Raw genomic sequence first — 20,901 nt, 5'->3', positions numbered from 1 at the left:
AATGTCCGTTAGTAGGTGCATGGATGAACAAACTGTGGTACATCCAGAAAATGGAATATTACTCATTGCTTTAAAAACAAAAAACAAAAAAAACCTGTCAAGCCATGAAAAGACATGGGAGGAAACTTAAATGCCCATTAGGTGAAAGAAGCCAGTCTGACAGCTTACACACTCATGTGCTTATTGGCCATTTGTATATTTTCTTTGGAGAAATATTTGTTCAAGCCATTTGCCCATTTTTAAAATTAGGTTTTGTTGTTGAGTTGTAGGAGTTCTTTATATATTCTGAATATCAATTTCTTGTCAGATATAGATTTGGAGATCATCCTATTTTTCTTCTTCACTTTTTAAATTCTCCAAAGAACAGATCATAGTTGATTGTACACTTTTCTCCCTATTCTCTTCTCAACCTACCATCATGTCAATGCCTTTCAGCTCCTCTACTTCTGGACCTCATGGTTTTATTTCCAGACTTTCAAAATGATTTTCCTTTCCATTGTCTCTTTTCCTCTTTTAATCTTAGACTCTTTTAAAGCAGAAAGATGGTCCTGCCATTCCCTGGCTCAAAGATCTTAATGGATTTCCATTACTTTGAGAAGAAAATGCAGAAATATGAAATCCTAAGTCCAACCACACTTAGTACGTTCCTGTTTTAGAAATAATGAGACTAAAGCCCAGAAAATTAAAAGTGCCCCTTGTTTAGCATCATTCTCCTTAAGTCTTTTTTCCTACCTCATTTTCATTTCTATCTGCTCTCACTCTTCCAAGTGCATGTTTCAGTTATTATTTTCATAACACACTATAACCGTTTCTGTGAGCTTCTTGAAGGCAGGGGACTTTTTTTTTTTTTTTTCCTTCAGCAGGACCCAGTACAATGCCTGACACTGAATATTTATTGAACAAATTTCTAAGCACCACCGTCCACATAATTTTCCTTCACTTCCTTACTTCTGTGCCTTTGTTGGCTATTCTCTCCCTGCCTTTTATGCCCCTACTCTCATCCTTAAAAACTCAACGTTCAGGAGCTCCACAAAGCGTTCCCCTTTCTTTCCAATCAGAATGGAACCCTACCTTCTCTGAACTCATAAGCATCTTGTCCTACTTTTATGATTACAACTGAGCCATGTGCTTTCTGTATGTATCAGTCTCTATCACTATACAATATATGCTTTACTGAAAGAGATAGTATATTCTTTGTACTACAAAACTCTCAAAAAAGGCTTGCCCATATAATTTACAATGTGTTAAATTGAAATATTAATTGAATTGTTGTGGGGGATATTCAAAGTAAATGATAGTAGTAGAATTTATCAAATGGCTAATACCAAAAAACGTGAACTTTTTATTCTTTGAAACTTCTAGTTTTCAGTTGAAAACTTTGCATGTATGTTGCCTGTTATCAGTACATGTCTGAAATAAAAAATAAATAAATAAAGCCTAATGAATGTTGCCACTTGAGAAACAAAGTCAAAAGACCTTTTTATTTTTAGACAGAATATGCTATACAAATCAATCATGTAGATAATTACTTTAGCTACTGTATAGGAAAAACTCACTGTTTTCTCTATACTCACAACACCAGATGTATGTGGGGTTTTCCCAAACCAAGCAATTCTCCAATTCTCTGTGGACATCCACTGGTATCCTACAATTCAATTCTGACATCATCTACCTGGAGTTAGCAAAGACTCCTCAGGGTAAGGACTCAGTCCCACAAGACTGCCCACCCCCCACTCCATTTAGACACCAATCCCATGTCTATGTTTTCACTGGTGTTTCTGACTGGCTATACATTGGAGGTTCCTACAACCCCCTTGTTTGATCATTTGCTAGAATGGCTCACAGAACTCAGTAAAACGGTTTACTTACTAGATTACTGGTTTATTATAAAAGGATGCAACTCAGAAACAGCCAGATGGAAGAGATGCATGGGGCAAGGTGTCTGTGAAGACATGGAGCTTCCATGCCCTGCCCAGGTGAGCCACCCTTCCATTACCTCCACAAGTTCACCAACCTGGAAGCTCTCTAAATCGTGTCCTTTTGGATTTTTACGGAGGCTTCATTACATAGGCATGATTGATAAAATCACTGGTCATAGGTGATTGAACTCAATCTCCAGCCCCTCACTCCTCTCAGAAGTTAAGGTGGGGTAGGATTGAAAGTTCCAACTCTCTAATCACATGGTGGGTTCTCCTGGCAACCAACCCCCATCCTGTGGTTCTCTTAAGGTTTTTCCAAAAAGTCAACTTATTAACATAAACTCTGCTGTGTTGAAAGGTGCTTGTTATGAAGAACAAAAGACACTCCTTTCATCTTATCACTCTTATCACCTAGGAAATTCCAAGGGTATTAGGAGCTCTGTGCCAAGGGATGAAGACCAGATATAAATTTATTATAAATCACAATATCATAACTACCATTTTTGTTCAGTCTGTAAATGACTAGATAAACAGTAATAGAAATATCTTCACACTTTGACATAAAAAAGTCCTGTTTCACATGTTTAGAAGCTGTGATTAAATGGTAGCGAAGTGATTTCAAACCAATAAAATTTATAAGCTGCAGTACTGAGAGTGAAATAAATCCATATTTGCTGTGAACATTTGAAAATTGCACAAACTCACACTTAATAGGAAAACCAAAACAAAAATCAAAAAACTTCTGAGAAAGGGGGGCCCTGGAGTTGTCTAGTTAATAAGTTTAATACCAGAATAGTGTACCATGTTCACACACAGGTAATTTAAAGATAAATATCTAGTATTAGCACAAGGCAGGACTCTAGCTGTTATGGAATAAGTGTGATATCAGGATACATGCCATTTAAAGATACAGATGGTATTTAAGTTTTCCTTAAATTCTCTAAAATAACTTCTGATATGCAATTGGTAATTATGGTCCAGTAAAGATTTGAGATTATAACACTAATACATTTCCTTCTGAGTTCTGATTGAACAGCTCTCCACACTGATTTTTATAATATTTGATAAATTCTGCATTAATACTGTTATACATTTCTTACAATGACACACCTCTCTTGTGGATTATGTCTGAATAAAATACTAGAGCTTTTCTTACATTATGACAAAGACAGGAATTTCTATTGTTGCTTACTGGCATTCAGTAAAAATTTTATTCACATTGAGTTTTTCCACACCTCACAAGACTCCTCCTCAAAATTTTTCTTAATTTTAGTAATGTCTGAGGTACAACTTAAACTTTCATTATAAACACAGAATCAATGTTTTCGCCCCAGTGTTTTTCGTTTTTATTTTTTAATTTAGTATGAGTTGAGCATTGACTAAAGCCTTTTTCATATTCATCAATAGCATTCATAAGATTTTCTTTCTGGTACAGTGTCTCTGGTACTAAATAAATTCGGTGTATAAACTAAAGGTTTTCCCACATTCATCACATTTAGACTGTCCTCCCCAGAATGGACTTTCTCATGATTAGTAAGACCAGAGAGTTGGCTAAAACTTCTGCTGCACTGAATACACTGGTAGGATTGCTCCCCAGTGTGGATTCTCTGGTGTTCAATTAGATCTGTGCATGTGCTGGAAGTTTTCCCACATGCATCACATTTATATGGCTTTTCACCAGTGTGGATTCTTTGATGGTTAATGAGATCAGAGTGCTGACTAAAACTTCTACTACTTTGATCGCATGGATATGGCTTCTCTCCAGTGTGGATTCTCTGATGTAGGATAAGAGCTGAGCACTGACTGAAAGCCTTCCCACACTCATTACATTTATATGGTTTTTCCCCCGTGTGGATTCTCTGGTGTTTGATAAGGTCTGAGTTCTGACTGAAACTTTTGCTGCACTGTGTGCATGGATATGGTTTTTCTCCAGTGTGAATTCTCTGATGAAGAATAAGGTCAGAACTCTGACTGAAGGCTTTCTCACAACTATTGCAGTGATAGGGCTTTTCACCAGAGTGCACTCTCTGATGCTTAGTGAGGTCTGAGCTTTGACTAAAACTTTTATTGCACTGATTGCATGCATATGGTTTCTCACCAGTGTGTATTCTTTGATGCTTAATAAGATCTGAACGACGACTAAAGCTTTTAGTGCAATCACTACATGGGTAAGGTTTCTCTCCAGTGTGAATTCTCTGATGTAGAATAAGGTTGGAGCTCTGACTAAAGGTTTTCCCACACTCATCACATTCATAGGGTTTCTCACCTGTATGAATTCTATGATGTTTAACAAGATCTGATCTTCGACTAAACATCTTACTGCACTGATTACAAGGGTAAGGCTTCTCTCCAGTGTGAATTCGTTGATGATTAATAACATCTGAAAGCCTACTGAAGGTTTTGCTACATTGATTACAAGGATAGGGTTTCTCTCCAGTGTGAATTCTTTGATGTAGAATAAGCACTGAGCTCTGATTAAAAGCTTTTCCACACTCATTACATTTATAGGGTTTCTCTCCAGTATGGATCCTTTGATGTTTAATGAGATCAGAGTTCTGACTGAAACTTTTGCTACACTGATTACATGGATATGGTTTCTCTCCAGTATGGATTCTCTGATGTAGAATAAGATCTGAGCTCTGACTGAAGGCTTTCCCACACACATCACATTTATATGGTTTCTCCCCAGTGTGGATTCTTTGATGTTTTATAACATCAGAACTCTGACTAAAATGTTTGTTACACTGGTTACATGTATAGGGCTTCTCTCCAGTGTGGATTCTCTGATGTTTAACCAGATCTGAGCGCTGGCTAAAACTTTTACTACAATGATTGCACTGATAGGGTTTTTCTCCTGTATGGATTCTCTGATGTATAATAAGATCTGAGCTCTGACTGAAGGCTTTCCCACATTCATCACATTTATAAGGTTTTTCACCAGTGTGGACTCTTTGATGTTTAATAAGGTCTGAGCTCCGACTGAAACTTTTAATGCACCAGTTACAGGGATAGGGTTTTTCTCCAGTATGAATTCGCTGATGCAGAACCAGGGCTGAGCTCACACTAAAGGCCTTTTCACACTTATCACATTCATAAGGTTTTTCCCAATGGGTTCTTTGATGCCTAATAAGGCCTGTACTCCAAGCAAAGCTTTGCCCACATTCATCACAGTTATGTTGTCTTCTTTTAAGGAAGTTCTGATCTTTTTCATTTAATTTATCCCCAAATTCACAGAATTCTCTGCCTTCAGAATCCTGGAGAACATCCTCTCTAGGGCTGCCAGATCCTTCAGTCAATGGTTCAATTTTTGATGTAATTTCCTCCTCTGAAACTGGCTCTCCAATCCTAGTCTTAGTTTCACCATCTGGAACAATGAACAAAATTCAAATGTAATGTGTTTTCCATAGTGTAAGAAAGTTTCAGGTACAACAGGTCAGTATTTACCTATAAAATGTCATCACAATATGGGAATGCTCCAAAACACTGAAAAATTACCGTCTGAGAGGAAAACTAGGAAGAATTAACAAGTAATGGATCACATTAACCATTTATAGAAGTGACTTATCAGATATGCTCTGTACATTTGTCACAGGAGATCTGGGAATACTGAAATCTAATCACTGTGATTAGGAACGTGACTAAATTAGAGCTCATACTTAAGCAATTATTTAACATTTATAAGGTAAGCAATGTAAAGGAGTCTAGAAAAAGGAAAAGAAGCTGGTTAGGTTTTATCTAGCAATACCTAACTACTTGGACTAAAAGTATGGTATTAATGGAAAAAAAGAAAAGAAGAAAAGGTAAACAAAACCCTTCAATTTGTTTTCATCTTGTCTACCAATTTTTAGAAATGGTAAAAAATGAACTGTTAACACACAAGTGGAGCATGTACTGAGTTCTAATCACCTTAAACAATAAAGCCATAAACATCAATGACCCAATCACTTTAATATTGAATTTTCATAGAACCATTTAAATTTATTGTGTGAAAACATCCCTAGGCTTCCAAAAGAGATAATCAAGTTGCACACTTGACATTCTGCTATGAAAATGATAGCTTATATTCTCACCCAGATGGAGGTCCATCCTAGTTCTGACCATAAAAGGGTTACAGGAATGCTTTTAGGAAGAATACCCAGGAAAATGATAACAGTGATTATATCTGAAGAAAATTGGGAGTCAGATGGCCAAGGGTATGAAAAATTCTGAGAAACTTTTTATTGCATACACTTTTGTAATGTTTGACTCTTACCACCTGTATTAGCTATTTAAAAAGTGAATATACCAAAGTAAATAAAATTCTTGAATTAAGAAATAAGAGAGATCTATATTTGTATACATGACAATCTGTAGTGTCAAATACAAGACCACAAAGTGATAACACAAATCACTGTGAAAACTGGTTGTAAGACAAGGGTAAAGAATCAAGAATCTATCCTACTTTTTCTATAAGAAATACATCTGGACATATTGACAGGTGTTTTGCATGGGAAGTGCAGGAGCTAGGGTCATCCTCTGCTTTTTTTAAATAGAAATCTCAGTAAGAAGAAGGAGAACTGGTATGATCACATTATGAGCAGAGCTATCTGACAGGGGATGTCAGACCCAATAGTTAGTTAAACTTATGGAACTTGGGCGAGATGTACCATAGCATTATCTTTTGTGAGGAAGGCTCCAGGATTGGTTCTAAAGACAAAGATCATTAATGTTCCTCTTTCCCTTGTACCTCCTGGGATCTAAGGTATTCCCTCCCAGGTGCTGAGGTTGTTGTTCTCCCTTCACTGCCACACAAATGTGTCCTATTCTAGCAGCTGTAACTTCATCTTTTTATCAATCACCTTCTATTCACACTCAAACCTTTCTCCCAGAAGGGTCAAATGCAAGAGGAACATGAAATTTTTATAAAACTTATAGATATGTATGAGGGTACTTCAAAAAGTTTATGGAAAAATAGAATTAAAAGATAGTACAAATCTTTCCATAAACTTTTTGAAGTACCCTCATATATGTCCCACACTTTGGTCTGTATGGGCCACTGCAAGTTTACTTGGTGAGAAGAGTATTCAACTAAGTGATCATTATCTTCATAGTTCAGAACATATCACCAAACAAAAGAACCCAGATAGCTGAACCAGAATTAAATTTGAACCCCATAAACTCCATTTTGGCTAGGCTGTCCATGGGAGGGTATACCAACCAGGCTGCAAGGGACTGCCATTAGGCAAAAGAAAGAAACATTAGGAATGGTTAGAACAGAATCCTGAATTTTCAAAAACAGGTCTACTTAATCCTCCACCTCTTTTATCCTGGTTACTTCCCAAGAAGACATGATCCCATTCTGGGAATAGCCATATTCAGTGAGCAAACTAAGTCATATGAACCAGGAAAAGATTAGGGAGATAGAGTCAGAACTTGTTTTTGATTTGACTTTTGAGGAGACATTCCTATGGTGACAATACCGGATGCCTGTGATGGTAGGGAACATGGAGACTCCATTGAACTCCTTGACTATCAGGCCCATTGCAGTGGTATTTACTACAGAAGGCACACCACTGTCAGACTGCAAATGGTCTGAAGAGCTAAAAAAACACAACACACATTAGTTTCAAGGGCAAAACCGCAAAACCCCAAGGGGCACTTCGAAGTGGAGGCTTCTTCCCTTTGCCAAAGGCTCCAGTTAGCAGTATCACTAGTCACAAAGCCTGTAGTTCAAAGGAGTCACTAGGATTGTAGGCATCCCAAAGGACTTTCAGCACTTCTGTATATGTAACTCTTTCCAATTGCGAGAATCTTCTCTGGTACTTAAGTGATACTGAAATACAGCATCAATTCCTACTAGACATTTAGATATACAAGCAACAATAGTACATTGAGTTGGCCCAAAAGGCTCCACCCACAAGTCATGTTAGCCCCCTTTCCCCACTGCAAATTACTGCCCAAATCCCATTAGGTGAATTCAAGTGCTTCCTCCCACTAGGGAACAATTTAGGATGGTGAGTTGGCTCCTGTATATAACAGAGCCATAAGTGTGATTCCTTACCCTTTCTGAAGTATCTCACCACATTCACATGGGCGAATACAGCTTTCAGTGCCCCTTAGAGACAGGAAGACCTCAATGCCACCTCTAATCATATTTCTCCTTAAAGCATCTGAAGTCAGGACAAAGAACTGGCAGAATCAGGGACCATGAAGGGGAAAAAGGTTCTGCATCAGTAAATAAGGTGTATTTTACTTTTGGTTTCAAGTGGTGTGCGATAGCTGCTCACAGGTCGACTAAATGAACTTCTAATGCTATTGGCTGAACAAAGCCCTTACTAGGTGGTAAGGTGTCATTACTGATCATATATTTTAGCTTTAGGAACCTCTTGATTAAAACATCACAGCCATGCTGTTTTTTGGTTGGGGCTGTGGGGTTTATGCCCCTTGGGTGACTCAAGCTTGACTTACACAGTGGACACTTTTTAAAGGTAGCATTCACTACCCCACTGTCAAGATAACATTTCTTAAATTCTTGCTTGATTTCAATATAAGAACTAAGGGACTTTTCCAGTGAGGCAGGACTGAATCTTGAGAATGTATCTAATTCTCCATAGAAAGCTGGTCATCTTCATCAGCACTGTAAATCCTATCTTGAGCTGTAAAAGCCTGGATGCTAGTTAATGCCTCATCCATGGTTCCCCACAGGAGTTTTGTCTATTCTGAGGGAAGTGCCCCTCTCTCCCAGAGTGCCAAAGTTTCTCTATCACACCTTGGAACCACTGCAAAAGAACTCTGAGAACTTTTACTGTCATCCAAATGGATCTAAAGTTAGCATGACAGACTATAGAAGGGGCTGAGGTAGTAAGACAACCCATTGTTTCCATTTTTCCTTAAGCATTAGGCACCCCACTGAAGCAAACCAGCCCAAGTTCTAACAATTCACTTGGCTTCTGTCCACAGTGATCACAAATTTCCCTCCTTTCATGCTCAGTGTAGGTACATGTCTCTGTAATTGTTGTCTGAAAGGGGGTAGAAACTTCCGTCCACTCAGGGTGTATCTTAATTATTAGTTGTTACAATGGGATGAACCTGAGGGTGACCACTAAATAGGTGAGCAAGTTCCCCTGGAGGAGATTTATTAACAATTAGGGCACCATTTGGACAGCTGTCTTTGAACATGCTTCCTGGATTTGGCCTGAAACCACCTCCCCAATTCCTACTCATTAACAGGCAATAAAATGGAAACACTTATTGCTCAGTTGACCATATAATTTGGTCAACATGTTTGCTACTGATTCCCATGGACTTCCTGCAAATCCTGTTAAAGAGCCTGTGAGGCCCTCATACTTCCTCTTCCAGAAAGCCCTGTCTCTGTTAGCATCTATCTTTGTCACCAAAACTATCAAAAACTATGAAAAATCTGGGATTCTTACCCTACTTGCAAGCTAACAAGCTGGTCTACCACAGTTTCATGGCCACTGACAGAAAACATGAGACTCCAAGATGAGACAAAGGACATTTTATTACTCACAGAAATAGCAGTAGACAGAAGAGTAGCATTTGTCTTAGTTCCTGAATCCCAATTCCCACTGGGTGACACATAGAATAAGTTGTCACAGGAGAGGTACTCTGAGCCTAGGACACCCAAATGTTTTATAATGGGCACTAAACATGAATGTCCTCTGCTTCAGAGGGAGACACTATCACTATATGCAATGGCTGCATGCCATACAGCATTCTTGAAAAATAGTCCAAAACAAAGGCAGTCAATGCCTCTGCTTGTAAGATGTGTAGAAACACAATATCCCATGGAAAATTATCCCTCAACACTAACTTCAATAAAAATAATGGAAACCAGAAGATAATGGAATGCCATCTTTCAAGTGCTGAAGGAAAATTGAGCACCAATCTAGAATTGCATAATAAGAGCAAATGCCTTAAAGAAAGTTAAAATAAAGATGTTTTCAGTTAAACAAAAACCAGGGAAGAGTTTCACCAGCAGACCTGCACAAAAAGAAATACTAAAGGGAAGTCTTCAAGAAGAAAAAATATCCCAGATGCAAGCAAGGTATTGCAGAACACTGCAAAAAGGAATGTATCTGGATAAATCTAAACATGTATTGAATAATTAAAGCACTATGAATGTCTTGTGGAGTTTATGCAATTAAAACATGGCAAAAATAGCACAAGAGGAGTGGGGTAAGTAGAACTAAAGTATTATAAGGTCTTTGTATTGTCCTAAAAGTAGTAAACTGAAATAAACTGTAATAAATCCAGTGTGTATATTATAATTTCTAAGGCAGCCTTTTCCAACCAAAGTTCCAAAAGAGAATAAATAGAAAATGATTTGAGTGACTATTTTCTAAATTTGCTCAAAGATAGTACATAGTTAAAACTATAATAGATGTATAAGAGAGACATTAATGCATAACTTACAATGAATGCCTTAGGATACTAGGGGTTAATTCTCTCACAGAAACACATTTAAGAAAGGTTGTGATAACATAACCATTTATATAACAATAAAAGGATTAGAATGTGGTGCTGGTGACACCAGGATCAAGGGTTTGGATCCCCATACCGGCTATCTGCAAAACACACACAAACACACACACACAACAAAAAACAATAAAAGAATATATAAGCAATAAGCTAATACAAAGAAAAAATTTTTAAAAACTTGAAAATGTAAAATTAGACACCAAAGGTGAAAAAAGAAACAGAAGATGGAATACAAAACAAATAAAGAAAACAAAATGAGAAGCTGGTACATTTAAACCCAAACATATTAATTATGTTATTTGTAAACTGACTAACCACTCTTATACAAGCAACCCTCCCCTACAGCTAACATAGTTAATGGTTAAATACTGAATGCTTTTCTCCTAGGAACAAGAAAGCAAGGCAAAGATACCCACTCTTATCACTTCTATTAAACGTTGCATCACTTCTATTCAACATTTGTAGCCAATGCAATAAGGGATGAAAAATAATTAAGACATACAAATAGGAAAGAAAAAAGTCAAATCTTCTTTACTTAGAGACTACACAATCACATATATAGAAAATCCCTAAGCTAACTCAAAAAAGCCATTAGAAATTGTAAATGAGTTTATGAGAGCAATATATAAACAACAACTGTATTTTTGTATACAAGCAATGAACAATCAGAACCCAAAATTTAAAACATTTTTTTCAATTTCACCCAAAAATGAAATACTTACAAATTCAACAAAATATGTTCAATATCTCCATAATAAAAACTTCAAAATACTGCTGAGAAAAGCAAAGACCTAATAAACAGAAATATATATCATTATTTATGGACAGAATGATTAATATTGTTGGTATTGATGATAATTCTCCCCAAATTGATCTATATAGATTCAATGCAACCCCAGTCAAAATCCTAAAAGGCTTTTTTGTAAAATTTGACACACTGATTCTAAACCTTATGTAGAAAGGCACAGAAGAATCTAAACAATTTTGAAAAAGAAGAACAAAAATGGAGAAGTTACACTACCTGATTTCAAACTTTATAGAACTGTATATCTTAATGACAAAAATGAACTCTGACTTTTTCCTCACACTATACACAAAGATTAATTAGAAATGTCCATAAATCTATACATAAATGCTAAATCTATAAAACTTCTGGAAGAAAGCATAGATGGCCACCTTCTTGACTTGGGAGGAGGCCAGGATTCTAGATAGGACACCAAAAACATCAATCATAAAATAAAAAAATAAGTTAAACTTCATGAAAATTATAAATCACTGTGTTCAAAGACATCACTAAGAAAAAAAGCCAAACCACAGACTGGAAGAAAATATTCACAAAACATATATATGACAAAGAACTTGTATCCAGAATATATAAGGAACTTTTACAACTCAAAAATAAGAACACAGCTCAATGAAAAGAGTAAAATATTATAATAGTTCATAAAAGAAGTTATATGAATAGTCAATAAGCACATGACAAAATGCTCAACATCACTACTTATCAAAAATCAGGGAAATACAAAGTTAAACCACAAGGAACTACTGGTAAATACCCATTAGAATGGCTAAAATTAAAAAGACTGATACTACAGCTAACATCATTAATGGTTAAATTGTTGACCAGGGTGTGGAGCAACTGGAACTCTCATACATTTCTGATGCAAATGCAAAATGGTATAGCTACTTTAGAAAATTCTGGTAGCTTTTCATAAAGTTAAACATAATCTTACCACACAACCCAACAATTCTACTTGTAGGTATTTACCTGAGAGAAATGAAAACATGTCTACACAAAGACTTGTACACGAATGTTCAGAGCAGCTTTAGTAACAAAACAGCCAAAAATGAAAACAAGACAAATGTCTATCAGCAGGCGAATAAACAAATTGTGATAGAGCCACACAATGGAATACTACTCAGCAGTAATAAAAGAATAAATTACTGATAAAGCAACAATACAGGTGAATCTCACAAACATTATGTTAAAATAAAGAAGGCAGGCATAAAGGTATGATTCCATTTACACAAAATGTTAAAGAAGCCAAATCAAATATACAGTGACAGCATATCAATGGTTGCCTAGGGGTGGGAAGGGATTAGAATGGGGCACAGGGAAATTTTTTGGGGGGGGTTGATATAAAGTTTCTATGTTCTGATTGTGAGGGTAGTGAACATGGGTGTATAAATGTGTCAAAACTCATCTAAATGCACAATTAAAAGAGGTACATTTTATTGTCTGCAAATTATACTTCATTAAAGTAGATTTGATAAAAATCAATAAGCATATACTTGAACAACACAAAAAATCCTTGACCTTACATTCCATCCTTCTATGGCTTCATTTCTGTTTCCCTTTATAGAAATTCTTGATCAACTTTATATACTTTCTCATTTCTCTATATGTTTTCAATTTATTGAGTATATTTTATGCACAGAAAAAATATATGTACATGTGGAGGGTACTAACATTAATAAAGCAAATGTATTTCACAGGGCCTAGCTTCCAAGGCCCTGTAGTTTCAGGTATAGCCTAACTTTTTAGAATTGCATATAGAAATGTTAAGCTTGTGAAAGACAGAAAACTGTCCCCAGGCTAAAGTCTCTGTTGTAGATAAAGAACTGTAACACAGCAAAATTGTTGGCTCTAAGGGCAGAAGCCCTTGGTGCAGCTAAACCTAATGATTGTTGTCATGACAATTATCTTACTGTTCTTTTTGTAATAACCTATGTTCCTTTTCTGTAACTTTCTGGCCTGGAGAATAAATACTGAGAAAACCCTAGTTCTGGGTTATTTTCTGAGGAAGAATGCCTCTCTCTTAAGGGTTTCCAGAAATTAACCACTTTGGGGCCTCTCAGTGCTCAGAAGAAATGGGCTTTGAGTAATCCTTTGTGTCTCTGTCACCATGGGAGAGGTGACATGTACGTATACCTATATATGTATAAACATGTACAATTTAAAGAAATGAATAATCATGATAATGCAAAAAGTGAACTTGAACCTTCCATTCAGCTTAAGAAAAAAAAATTACAAGAAAATTTCCAACACCCTAGAATTCCCCTGTGCATGCTTCCCTGATCCTGTCTCCCTCCAACCTCTTTCCCTACCTACCCTTGTAATCACTATGCTAAATTTTGTGTTTATCCTTTTCTGGCTTTTCTTCAGAGCTTTACCAAGTGTCTGTGTTTTCAAGAAAATATTGTTTGGTTTTGCATGTGTTATGAACTGAATGGCATTCTCTCCCCCACCACCAATTCCTATGTTGAAGTCCTAACCCCCAATGTGACTATATTTGGAGATGGGACCCTTAAGAAGGTAATAAAGGTTAAGTGAGGTCATAGGTCATAGGTCATAGGCCTTAAACCAATGGGATTGGTATCCTTATGAGAAGAGCAAGAGACACTAGGGATGCATGCACACAGAGAAAAGAGCCATGTACAAGCCAGGAAGGAAGGTCTCAAGACAAACCAACACTTCTGGCCCTTTGATCTTGGACTTCCAGGCTCCAGAATTGTAAGAAAATAAATTTCTGTTGTTTAAGTCACCCAGTCTGTGGTATTTTGTTATGGTAGCCCTCATAGATTAATACAAGATGTTTTTTAACTTTATACATTTGTGGAATTATACCACACATATTCTGTGATGTGCTTTTTTTGCTCAACACATTTGGAAGCTTCACCCATGATAATGTGCATAGCTGTAGTCCATTTATGTTCACTTCTATAGTGTGACTACACCACAATTTATTTACCCATTCTCTTTCAATGAACAATAACATTTTGCTATTACAAACAGTGCTGACATGAATATGTTTGTATATCTATCTTGGTGCACAAATGCAAGTGTTTCCCTAGGTTATATAAACTTAGAGTTAAGTTTACATCATCTAGAATTGTTTGGGTCTTCAACCACATATTTCTGAAGTGGTTGAACCAATTCATACTTCCATCAGGAGTGTGTAAGAGTTCATATTGCTCTATGTTCTAACCAACAATAAGTCTATCCACTTTTTAATCCATTGTAATCAGGCTTTTATGTCTTAATTCCATCAAAACCACACTCACTAAGGTCCCTAATAAACTCTATGTTGAATGGTCAATTCTCAGTCTTATCCAAGATTTATATGAATAGTTGATTACTCTCTTCTTTAAACACTTGCTTTCTTCCCCCTAACTTACCTTTCTCCTATTTTCCACACACCAGGCAGCATGATCTCTGTCATTATCCTGTATGAAGATCTCCAATGTCTTCCCATTATACTGGGAATAAAATTCCAAGTCCTTACTATGGCTTATAAGGTTCCTTCCATGTGATCTGGTCCCTTTCTTCCTCTCTGCCCTCATTTCATTCTACTGCCATCCCTATTACCTGTCTAGCCCAGGCTCACTCTGTTCCTGCTACATATAGGGGCCTCTGGCATTTGCTACTCCCTCTGCCTGGAACACTCTTCTCTCATATAGTCATACGGCTTCTTTCCTCACTTTCATTTATAGCTCTACCCAAATGTTACCACCGCAGAGAGGTACAAGACTTGTCACATATATTTTGTGACTTGCTTTTTTTGTTCAGCATTATGTTCAGAAGATTCATCCATGATTTCTGGGGCAACAGATACCACAGTTCAATGTGCTAAAAGGAACAATTTTTGACTTGTACGGTTGCTACTTTTGAGTGAGACTCAATGAAAAAAAAAAAAAAGGCTCTGCAGCAGGTCCAGGCTGCAATGCAAGCTGTCCTGTCACATGACCTTATTATCCAGGATAACCAATGGTATTGGAAGTGACTGTGGTAGTCAGGGATGTTGTACAGAGCCTCGTAGAAGCCTCCATAAGAGACACACAGTGGAGTAAGGCTATACCCTCTTTTGCCAACAACAATTTTCTATGTGAAAAACATCCTGGCTTACTGTTGGGCACTGATAAGAGACTTAATGCTTGATTACAGAGCACCAAATGTATAGACATTACCAACTGCTAATTGTGTACTGGTTGTTATTTGATCCACTAATTCATAAAACTGGACATACAAACCAAAATCCCATTGTAAAAGCAAGTCTAGAAGAGAAGTAAATTCCATGTGCAAGTGACTTGGATCTCATAGTACCTGTTCTTCTTGCTTCACTTCCTCTCCCTCAACCTATATTTATGGCCTCATGGGAATTCTCTATTGCCAGTTAATAGAGAGGAAAAATTAAAGAACCGGTTAACAGATAGGCCTGCCCAGTGTGTGGGCACCAGTCAAAAGCAAATAGTTTTCACTTACACCCCTACTCAGGGGTGGCCTCAAACACATTGGTGAAGGCAAATCTTCTCAGTGGGCGGTATTTCAGGTATATATCTGGTTGTCTCCTTTTCAGGAAAGGTAACACAGTCTAAAGTACATGTATATATTGATTCATGGGTAGTGATTAATTGATTATCTGGTTAGTTAGTTACCTGAAGAGAACAAAATTGGAAGACTAGAAACAAGGATCCTGGGGGAAGAGTTTGAGGATGGACCTTTTGGAATGGACAAAGAATGTGAATATATTTGTGTCCCATGTGAATCATCACCAAAGGGCATTCATTATGGAGAAGCCTCTCAATCAGATGGACATGATAATCCATATTATGAATGTCAGTTAGCCTCTTTTCCAATGCTTGTCCAATGGAGTCATGTACAAAATAGTCATGGCAGCAGGGATAGAGTCTATATCTGGGCTCAACAATATGGACCTCCCCTCATCAAGACTGACATGCTATAGCATCACTACTGCTATATCCCCAAGCAGTCAACAGCCAAGACAAACACTAGGCCCCTAATAAAGTACCATTCCCTGGAGAGGAACCAGCCAGCCACTGGGGGGCAGATTCATCACAATGGACCACTTCTATCATGAAAAGGGCAGCACTTTCTTTTCAAAGGATTAAATACATAGTACAGATACAAATTAGCATTGACTTAATATAATGCTATGTTTATTACCATGCTATTCTCTGCAATACTGCCTCCAAAGAATTCATTTTACAGAATGGAAGTACAGCAGTAAGCTCATGTACATGTATTTCATGTGTCTTACCATATTCCCATCATCTAGAAGAGGACTGAGATAATGATGGAATGATCTACCGAAGACTCAATTACGGTGCCTGTTGGGCAACAACACCCTGTAAGTTTGGGGTGCTGTCATACAGGATGCAATATAAGCCTTAAACCAAAGAACAATAAACAGTTTTGTCTTTCCAATGGCCAGAGTACGTTCATAGGTATAGGAACTGAGGGTGGAGGAATAGCAAGAATGGCTTCTCTCACTATATACCTAGTAATTCACTTGTATTATTTTGGCTTCCTATGCCTATAATATTGGGCTTGGTGAGTTTGGGGTTCTAGTGCTTAAAGGAGAAATGCTTCTACCGTGGAATAAAGTCATGATTTTGTTAAATTCGAATGTGAGACTACCTGCTGGCCATTTTGGGATTCTCATGCTGTGAAGCCAACAGGTACAGAAGGGGTCACTCTACTGGCCAGAATGACTGATACCAATTACCAATGGGGAGCTTGTTGTTGCTACATATTAAGGGCAAGAAAGAATATGTCTGGAACTCCGAGGATTTACTGGGGTGCCTCTTAGTTCTCTCATGTCTAATAGGCCTGTCAATGGTATACTATAGCAGCCTGAAAGAGAATTACCAAGGACTCAGATTATCCAGGAAAGAAGGTTTATATCACTCAACTAGGTAAAGAACTCTGTTACTGAGATGCTGGCAGAAGGTGAGGGAGATATAAAATGGGATGGAAAGAGATAAGTTATGATTATCAACGTAGGCTTTATGAACAGCAAAAACTGTAGCAATTATGTTTTATGTTAATTATGTCTTTTCCACTTTTCCTTACTACCTTATATGAAGAGCACTAGTGGTAGTTAAATTCTAGGTTTCAGGTGGGAGTTTTACTTAATTTTATGTTAACCTGCAATGAAATGATAGCATAAGGGACTTAGTTTTTCTGCTGTGTTGGGAACATAATAATCTGAGCAAAGGACAAAAATGGATATTGTAGAATAAAAGGGGCGGACTGTAATGAACATTCTCCTTTCACCCCTCCAGGTCTACTCTCTACCCTGCTCTGTGCCCTGGAATGTCGATGTTGATGGACTGCATTACCTGGGGTTCCATGCTCTCTGGGCTGTAATTAGATTTGGACAAAAGTGGGAGAAAAATAGAGTGACCAACTATCTTGGTCTGCCCAAAACTAAGGGGATTATTGGGATGTGGGACTTCCAGTGCTAAATCCCTGGCAAATGGGGATGAGTTGCTCACCCTACATCCTGGCTCCCTTGTTGCTGGGCAAGAGTTGGAAGTAACTGTGCTTCTTTTAGCACAGGCTAGAGCTCCTATTGGGTGCCTCTATCTTACAGCTGCACGCCTGAGGATCTGGTAATCAATCTTTCCCCTTGTCACTTAAGGCCTAAAGGTAGTAACTTCTCTACATTGTTGTTTGCCCCAATGCAGCTCTCCACCCCTTGTTGATTTCTATATTCCTGACCATACTCATCATGAAACTTTGAATTACCCCACTGGAATGAACCATCTGTTTCCTGCTACAATCCCAACTGATACATCCTAGTTTAATTTCTCTATAACCATTATCATTATCTGATAACATAACGTACATTTATTTATTTTCTGTTTCCCCTACTAGAATGTAAGTTAGTTGAGGATAAAGGCTTTGTCAGTTCCGTTAACTGTAAGAACAGTGCCTGACACAGAGTACATCCTCAATAACTAATGATAATATTATATATCTAGTAATAATAAGCTATGATCTTATTAATTCATAAACAGTTATCAACAATAAATATTTGTGGAATTAGTTAAATGATGTGAAGGATACATTAATGTTAGCAGTGACTATTTTTAGATTGTGAAGTTATAGGTTATTTAAATTTTCTGTTTTGTGTTCTTCTGTACTACTACAAATGGACTTTAGTATAATTGTATTACTCTTTAATAAAAAATACGATTTTATACACAGTCTAAGAGACATAAACACATGGAATAAGTATATCAATTTATATAAAACTGCAATGAGAAGGCCCAATTCTGCAGTGATTCTCAGGAAAGATGAAAGCTAAATGCCTTAGAATAGATTTTTTTTTTTTAAACATTCAAATAATAGGACTTCATTGTGAAGAGAAAATATGTACTAGTGTGTGCATGGGCAGTCTTGAAAATGAGAACCACCTAGAACAGATTCTTAAGGAAGGAAAAGTTCTAAATACAGGAGAGAAAAACAAAATAAAATAAATGAAGCAGAAGATCTAGAGTGAAAGAAAGGGACAATGGAAGGTGAATTTCACAGGCAAAACAAGCAGCAACAGGAGGACCAAAACCAAAAAGTAACATATGATGTGGAGATGAGACCCTGCAGAACATCTGAACAAAGTCAGGATCAAAATTATCTTATAAAATAATAGTGGCTACTATTTATAAAGAGTTTACTATGAGCCAGGTCTGTGCTCAGAGCTTTACATAACAAGATCTCATACAGTGTTTGTGGTATTTGTTATTTGGGTAAGGGACTCCAATGAATCCTGTCTTTCATTGTCTATATCCTTGTGTAATTCCCTTCCACAATGACTCTGGAACTGGTCATGTGACTTACTTTGGTCAATAAATCATTAACAGATGTAACACAAACATAGGTAAGAAACATGCTTATGTACTAGAGAGCTTGCCCTCTCTCTGACTTCGAAAACTAGCTGCCCAGTGAAAAAGTCAGGCTAGCCTGCTGAAGATATAGATAGCGCCAACAGTCAGACATGATTGAGAGTATCTTTGACCCAGGCTCCAGTAGAGCCACTATATAACTACAAGAGTGACATCAGACAAGAACAAAAGAAAAAAAACTGCCCAGCTGAACCCAGCTCAATTTGATGACCTACAAAACCGTAAAAGACAACATGGTTTAAAAATGTTTAATGTTTTGCATCACTAAGTTTTGGGGTCCTTTATTCTGGAGTAATAGACAAACACAATTCTCAAAATAACCTTCAAGGTATGAATTATTATACACGTATAGAGTGAGGAAACAGAATCATAAAATATATAACTTACTGAAGCTAGTAAGTGACAAAGCTGGTATTTGCATTCCAGGTTGTCAGACTCCAAAACTTTTAACTATACGCCTATAGTAGATGAGAAAGATGACTTGAAAAGATTTTAAGGGGGAAGTACCACACACTGACAGATTAGTAATAAGGTGATTATAAAGAGAAAAATGGATGACTTTAGAGTTTTAAAAAAAAGAGAGGAGGGAACTGCATGAGAATGTGGTAGCTGGAATTCTAAATAAGCTATGTGACTATGCTTAGAGCACTAAAGAGATGGTATTGCCTAAGAGAGTGATGGTGTTGGCAATGAAGAATAACTACACCATATGAAAACACTAGCAGAGTGGCACACCCCCTCCCCAAACCTCTAAGAAGGATACAATACACAGCTTCTTACCCGACAGAACGTGGTGTTCTTGAGATTCATAATTGAACTGGATCTCCATGGGCTGCAACTGGACACCTCAGGGAGCAAGTGGAGAATTAGCATTTCCTCTGCAAGTTTTTCTCTTCCACGTAAGGGTTTGAGTCCTGGAGGCAACTGGGCACTGCTGGGCTTCGAAGGGAATCATTGTGCAGACTAGAGATGTAATTTCTGAGACAAGACTACCAGAAACATCCCCTAGATATAAAAGAAAGAAAGGAGGAAAAAATCTAATTTAATTACCAAGCCCTTTTCACTCAGAATTTATTAAGTTTCGTCCATCACCATCCAGAAGTCAGGCATTACCCTTCTTGGAAACACATTCCCCATTCCAAATCTATATATGTTCAAACAAAACTGTGGTTAATGCTACCGACATAGGGGTATAACCGGAAAGATGACACAGAGGAGGGAATTTTAGAATTTGTCCTAGTGGTTCACACTTATTCTCCTACACAAAAATGACACTCCTGCTCGATCATCACGATCTTTCTTTCTTTCCCTCCTTCTCTTCCTCCAACACTCACAAATTCAGGTTTCTCTTTCCCGGTACGGTCGGCTGATTCGTGTGGATTCGTCCCCGCTTCGTGATCCCACCCGCCCCCAGTTTCTGCGTGCACGCAGTTGGACCCAAGGCCTGGCAAGGGCTGAGCCGGCACCAACAGCACACCAGGGCAAGCGCCGACAGTTCTCCGTGCCCGGGAGCGAGCCGCGGCCTTGACACTTCATGGACTCGAGAAACGGCTGCCTGGTGGCGCTGCGAAGCCTCTCGTTAAGCGAGATCACCCCGGATTCCGCGGCCTTCCGTGGACCGATATCACCCGTACCTCCACGTGGTCTCCGCACCTCCGTCAAGCCTCACACCCGGCGAATCCACCAGCGCCCTGTCCGCTCTAGGAATCTGGGAGTATTGCTCAGCTCTATGGCGCATCGTCGCGCATGCGCGAGACGAAAAATTGGTGGGGAGGGTTGCGGAGAATTAACC

The 20,901-nt window shown here is 37.8% G+C and overlaps 2 protein-coding genes across 4 annotated transcripts in view; one reads left to right on the top strand and one right to left on the bottom strand.

Annotated features, from left to right (window-relative positions):
* The window catches only part of ZNF24 (zinc finger protein 24), a 31,372-nt gene extending 13,304 nt beyond the window's left edge, over window positions 1–18,068 (top strand). Inside the window, exon 4 of the mRNA XM_063076491.1 lies at window positions 17,487–18,068. Within this exon, the coding sequence (XP_062932561.1) occupies window positions 17,487–17,530 (44 nt within the window). The 3' untranslated portion in view covers window positions 17,531–18,068. The remainder of the gene's footprint in view (window positions 1–17,486) is intronic.
* Window positions 1,455–20,830, bottom strand: LOC134361536 (zinc finger protein 271). Of its 3 annotated transcripts, none has more exons than XM_063076483.1 (3): window positions 20,744–20,830; window positions 19,890–20,114; window positions 1,455–5,283 (listed from the first exon to the last, which is right to left on the bottom strand). In XM_063076483.1, the coding sequence occupies exons 2-3, from the start codon at window positions 19,936–19,938 to the stop codon at window positions 3,320–3,322; spliced, it is 2,013 nt and encodes a 670-aa protein (XP_062932553.1). In that variant the 5' UTR covers window positions 19,939–20,114; window positions 20,744–20,830; the 3' UTR covers window positions 1,455–3,319. The 3 variants fall into 3 exon arrangements, with proteins under 3 accessions (XP_062932553.1, XP_062932554.1, XP_062932555.1); XM_063076484.1 differs by lacking the exon at window positions 20,744–20,830 and adding an exon at window positions 20,587–20,732; XM_063076485.1 differs by lacking the exon at window positions 20,744–20,830 and adding an exon at window positions 20,444–20,487.
* Window positions 20,831–20,901: the final 71 nt, after the last annotated feature.

The sequence above is a fragment of the Cynocephalus volans genome, chromosome 13, assembly GCF_027409185.1.
Source record: "Cynocephalus volans isolate mCynVol1 chromosome 13, mCynVol1.pri, whole genome shotgun sequence".
Taxonomy (NCBI): domain Eukaryota; kingdom Metazoa; phylum Chordata; class Mammalia; order Dermoptera; family Cynocephalidae; genus Cynocephalus; species Cynocephalus volans.
Note: the sequence above shows the minus strand (reverse complement) of the source record. Positions and strands in the feature narration are given on the sequence as shown.

Excerpts from the sequence above, each read along its gene's own strand:
- LOC134361536 (XM_063076483.1), bottom strand. The coding sequence starts at position 19,938 with ATGGAGATCCAGTTCAATTATGAATCTCAAGAACACCACGTTCTGTCG. Across the intron at positions 5,284-19,889 it reads AGAACACCACGTTCTGTCGG|ATGGTGAAACTAAGACTAGG; the intron begins GTAAGAAGCTGT and ends TCATTGTTCCAG.